The 6,000-nt window shown below is 51.5% G+C and overlaps 1 protein-coding gene across 1 annotated transcript in view; it reads right to left on the bottom strand.

Moving 5' to 3' along the window:
- Positions 1-672: 672 nt before the first annotated feature.
- Positions 673-6,000, bottom strand: part of LOC119094266 (hemicentin-2-like) — a 43,746-nt gene continuing 38,418 nt past the window's right edge. Inside the window, exon 7 of the mRNA XM_037217340.1 lies at positions 673-773. Coding sequence (XP_037073235.1) covers positions 673-773 — 101 coding nt within the window. The remainder of the gene's footprint in view (positions 774-6,000) is intronic.

The raw sequence follows: 6,000 nt of genomic DNA, 5'->3' as shown, positions 1-6,000 counted from the left end.
AGAAGCGGCGCGAGACTGTCGTCTCGTACCTCGAACTGACGGGAAGGTCCAGGCCGTTCTTTTGCCAGGTTGTCTGGTGAGCATATAGAAACACTGATACCAAAACGCCACAGGGAGTGAACATTCAACCTATAGAGCAACAGGTGCGGTGTCGTCAATGTACGTATTGGAGTGTGTGTACAGCTTTGCTGTGTTGTGCAGTACTCCTTATTACAACCTTATCGTTGATACCGTCGGCGAGGGCAGGGCCAGTGAGGGCCAGCGCTGGCGGCCGGGCAGGCTCACCGGCCACAGAGCTGCGAAGACCGCACCTCTCACCTCAGCGCCGACGACCGGGCAGGCTCACCGGCCACAGAGCTGCGAAGACCGCACCTCTCACCCAGCGCTGGCGACCGGGCAGGCTCACCGGCCACAGAGTTGCGAAGAGCGCACCTCAGCGCCGACGACCGGGCAGGCTCACCGGCCACAGAGCTGCGAAGACCGCACCTCCCACCTCAGCGCTGACGACCGGGCAGGCTCACCGGCCACAGAGTTGCGAAGACCGCACCTCTCACCTCAGCGCCGACGACGGGCAGGCTCACCGGCCACAGAGCTGCGAAGAGCGCACCCTCTCACCTCAGTGCTGACGACCGGGCAGGCTCACCGGCCCAGAGCTGCGCAGACCGCACCTTCTCACCTCAGCACGCGGTTGGCGAACACCTTGCAGGCCAGCTCTGCCGTGAGGCCGCGCGCCGTACGGACGACGGCCTGCTCCACCGAGATGTGCGGCGCATCTGGGGCAGGGCGGCCAGGCGTCTGTCAGCTCTGCAGACTGGGGCACACAGGTCAGGTCACGGTTACCCTGCGAACTGGTCAGGTCACAGTCACCCTGCAGACTGTAGCCCACAGGTCAGGTCACAGTCACCGAGCAGACTGGAGCACACAGCTGGGGCAAGCTAGATTGCAGCCACTTGAACTTAGGAGACGTTTCTCTGACCTCTTGCCACCACTCACCAGGAATTGCGGCATAGCTATTCAAGGCATGCAAGCTTACCCAATGTGTCTACATTAAATCAGAACCCACCGCGATTGCAAAACGGACATGTGTTGGACTGCACTACAGAGGAGTTAATCATGATCGATGTAATGATAACAAAGTCAGATTCCGAGTCGCAAAGATGGGGGCCAGCCGAGCCACAGGGAACAGAAAAGTGCAGGTCGAGTCCGATTCTATTATCCCATTTATTGCGGCCCAGAACTTGCAGATAGGCTTAGCCGAGGTTCACGCACGATGCTTTTCCGCATACATCGCTAAGAGGCACTGTTCTCGTGGTTGCTGCTACCTCGAATCATATTCATAATCTTGTGCATCGGAACCGCCCAACTGGGCGCTCAAGTCCCAAGCTTTGTTACCATGCCCTCCCCCTGGATGCAAATACGGTGGAAACGCATACACATAAGTGCAGCGCTGAGTAGAATTGTTCAGTGTCCAGCTCCTCGGCGCTGATGCCGCTCCCCGCCCCCCGGTGCGACGGCGTCCAGCTGCCCCCTTCGGCGGCGGTCTGCCGGCCAGATGCGGCGCCGGACCGGCCCCGGGACGGCCGCCGGGCGCCGTCGCGGCACATAACCGGCACAGGGCCAGGCCGAGCCTGCTCCCGCCCTCAGAGGTGGAGGGGGGTGACCGGCGGAAGTGGCGACATGGGCCCGGACTTGCCGACAGGTGAGCTGCGGAAGGACCGGCGCAGACAGCGGCGGACGGCGGGCGGCCGGAGAGGCACGGCGGCCGGCGAGCGGGCGGGGCAGGGCGGACGACATATGGGGAATGACTAGTCTAACGTGTTTTTTTTTGCTCTTCTCTGTTTAATCTTATTTCGAGAAAGGTTACACTTCAAGTCTCCCTTTTCATACCTCCCCCATTAGCTCTGTTAGACTGTCTGCTATATCTGTTATGTAACTATGTATGCAAAACATGAAATGCCTGCTGCACATGTCACATCTAAATCTCTGCATTTGATCTACTGATGACTTACTAACCTAAGTCCCGCCACGAGAACGTCATTATTCCATTCCTTTACCGTAGACCGCAATTTGTCGGGCCAAACGTGCCGTTAACTAGGAATCACAGGCATCTCAAGTGTGTTTGTGTGTTGATGCACGTGATGGACGCACGTGATTAGTTTTACAAGGGCTGAACAGGATGCCCCATTTATCGTACTTTGCAGGCTTGTTTGGTGGCTTTGTTTTTTAGCACTGAGTACCGGACACTACGCCACGATATGCTATCGAAGTCGAATTTACATGATGGTGGCATGCGACGGAACCTGCTGCGATCACATGAATTGCCTGCTGAACTGAACTGCTCGGATGTGTGTCTGCTTAAAGGGAATGTTTCACATTTGAATATATTGAAGCAAGCATCAAAATGATGCTTGATAATGATGAAACAAGCTCACAGAACTACTGGCATCCTTTTGAAGAGGAAAACTGTTCTAGACAGCACAATTCTTTGTTTAGTAAATATGCTCCCCAATGCAGTCATGGTTTGATTATGTCATCGCGCCTTGCACAACATTGATTGAGAGTTAATTGATGACTGTTATATCTGGACATCGTGCTCACGACATCCAGGATATAAACACCTCGACAATTATCTTTTTTCTTCGTCTTGATCACCGATTGGCTTATGGATTGGCAGCATTTAAATGAGGTGATTGTGATGCCATCAGTACCAAGGTGACCTTCAAAAATTCTGCCCGAATATTTCCACATTTTCGCGGGCATGTAGCTCAGAAGCTAGAGGGGGCTCAGAGCTTGAAAAAGCAGGATTATGAACAGCACCGGAAGACCTTCAGAACTGTTATTTCAGCTCAAAACCCCATATAAATGTGGAGCACTCCCTTTGAAAGCTTGACACATCATGATAAACGCATTTTGCAAGGGTTAACGCGAACAGACCACCTGCTTATGTTTTAGATCAACGAATTTAAAGCAACGTCGACATCGGTTCGCTGACCTACAACAGATTAAAAAAATTAGCTATTGAATTCGATAAAGAATGCCGGTTTTTGCTGTCAATCCTGCGTTCCTTCTGCGGTCAATTGGGTAATATTCGATCGCCCCGTCAAATTCCCTTCCTGGACAAATGCCATTCCGGCCTGTCGGAGCCATTACATGCTCGCATCGCCCCGAGATTACATAACCTGCACCAGAGCCCAATCTGTCCGCTCCATTCATTCCTTACAATCCAAAGCTACACATTTGGGAAGGCGAGAGAAGCACAACTGAGCGTGAATGGAATCCATGTACATAAATATACCCACTGGGTGGAGAGACGGGATGGGCACATACACCGGCTTTGTCAACATAGCCCTCTGTCGCTCTCCCAAACTGTCGTCCAAAAATACACACGTTTCGCGATTTTTCATTTCACGATGCTAGTGATGCTCAGGCTGTTTCCTTGACATTCTGGCCCGCCATCGCAGGGCCCAAATCGTGGTTACATCCACGCCCGTTGCGAATACAGCCGGTGAGTCGCGGCTCAGGACCGCAAGTCGCTGGCTACGCATTGTGCGATGACTGGACTCTGGACTCCCTCGGCTAAACTACATGACTGGCTGAAACCGATCAGGTTGGTGAGGAGGCCAGGTGAGGGATACGGTGCGGTATGTTGTATATATTTATAGGAGCGGAAAAGTGCAGTAATGATAAGAAACTACGCCAAGTTGTGTCTCCCTGACGCGGGTAACGTTGAGCTGCGAATACAACGTGCTTCTTTTTGACAAATCACAAAGACGGGCGCCAGCGCTGGTGTGCTGATATATGTTCCAGTGAACAGCAGCAGAGTACAACTGACAGCTGGAGGCTGATCCGCAGCGTCAGCGCGCTCGGCTGTGTTACAGACAGCGACAGCGAGGAGTCCGGCCGGCCGGGCAGAGGAGCCGACCGGGATCCCGCGCCGCCGGCGGGGTCCCAGGGGCGCCGAGGCGCCGCCGGATCGTGACCACCTGGAAAGTTCTCCCACGACCTCGGAACCTCAGTTCGTTGCGTTTTCGCTGATGCGGCTGGAGCATCATCAGTGTAAATCGTAAATTCTGGCGCCCGAAGTCCCAAACTGTCATCGTCATTTATTATCAGCCTTACGGAATGGTCAGAGATTTGTCGCTCGCCCTGATATAGGAGATTTTCCGGTGGATTTACCGTCAGATCGTCAACACATACAAGGGCAGATCCATGGATGTCGATCCGCATCCCATCGAGTGATTCACTACCTCCACCCCCCGATATCTGAGTTGCTCCCCCCTCACCAAACGGTGGGGTTTGCCCCCCCCCCCCCCACCTTCTGGAGCATAAGTACGAGCCAGAACATTAAGGGTCAAAATTAGATGAATTTTGAAGACAGTTTCTAGAAAATTGCTTCTCAATATAAAGAACAAATATGTAAACATGTCATGCCTAGCTAAATCGTGCTACTTAGCCGATGTAAATCTCCGAGCTCGTATCATATTCACTTGTGTATATTCTTTATTCACTACTTGCCTGGATGTTTTGAATTAAAAGTCTTGTTGACTCTGGTCTAGTTTTTTGTATGTCGTTTTAAAGGTCCAGCGGTGGTTAAAGTTTTACAGCGTGTAATAAGTTTCGTTTTTCTGCCACCATATCTAATCGGTACACTTACTGCGAATGAAAACAAATCGGTCACATATTACCACCCCCAAAACGTGACGAGCCTTCTAGTCGTCTACATCTGGGAAAAGCCATTGAAATGCGCCGATCTCTACTTCGACGTAAACATTTAATAAAACAGTTATGAAAACCTGACCACCGACTCCAACCAACGACACTAATAACGGTCGTCATCCGACAACGACCACCATAGAAGCAACACAAGCCGTGTTGAAGCACGCGCGAGGCGGGTGCTGCCTTCCAGCCTGCAGCCCGTACTGCAGCCCCCGGCCGCAGGGGCTTCTGTGGCAGCATCCCACAGTTGTTTACATCAACTGGAATTATTTGTTCCCGAAGCTGTACAGGGTCCAACAAGATCTATAGCCACATAATATCGACCATATGTCGGTAAGCGAAAGCTAGCTTTGACAATTGACGCCCCCCCCAAATAAAAATAAAAATGATGTTCAACGGCAGCAGTTATCCGCCGAGATAGAGCGAGGAGACGGGTGTAGCAGGGGTTTGCTTTCTTTTTCAGTTGAACAGGACCTCAGCCCCGAAGTTAAGGGAAAGAGGGTCAAAGCGAGGATGAAGCCTGTTTTTTTGCTCATTCTGAGGTAGGTTTTGAAGCTATTTCTCACTCCCATCCCCTGACCTATTTTGCAGATCTTCACCACGGTTGTGGAGCTTTAATGATCGTGGCTCGCAGCGGATTCTGAAAGCTGGCATTGCTGACAAGTCGGACGTGTCAGATCTAACAATAAATGAAAAATACGAAGAATGGTGGTTTACCTCCCTTTAAATGTCCCCTGGCGCAGGCCCCATCTAAGTGCCCAGCACGTACACCGCATAGGGCACCCTGTGTTGGCTTACGTTCGGTGGATGACTAACTAGGTGCGCGTAGTTCTTCGTCTCCTTTGCTAACATCCCTCGTCATCCCACAGCCCTGAAATGGTCATGACTAGATGCCGATAGCGCTGTGGGTCTGCGGAAACAGACGCTGACGTCTGAGGTGATGTCATGTGGCCTCAGCAGCTGAGTGTGTTCCTCAGTGACACAAATGGACATGACTGACAGAAAGGGATCTCATCCAAACTACCATACTGTAGGTCATTTCACGTTAGCATTACTATAAATTTGACTCCAAACATGCGATACTCGCAAACCGGATAAACAAAAGCAGGATCATGGTTTGTCGTCATAGTTATAATAGCCGTAACTGATCCCTCCATATGCGTGTTAACTTTGTCGTTTGTTTCTATTTGTCATTTCACGTTTGCGTTGCTTTTTTATTCGATTTTACGGCACAAACCACAGAAATGTAAAATGACCAAGTGCACACAATGAAAAAGCAAAAAC

The sequence above is a fragment of the Pollicipes pollicipes genome, unplaced genomic scaffold (genome assembly GCF_011947565.3).
Source record: "Pollicipes pollicipes isolate AB1234 unplaced genomic scaffold, Ppol_2.1 Scaffold_4002;HRSCAF=4701_pilon_pilon_pilon, whole genome shotgun sequence".
NCBI lineage: Eukaryota > Metazoa > Arthropoda > Thecostraca > Pollicipedomorpha > Pollicipedidae > Pollicipes > Pollicipes pollicipes.
The sequence above is the reverse complement of the archived record's forward strand: the minus strand, read 5'-3'. Positions and strand labels throughout refer to the sequence as shown.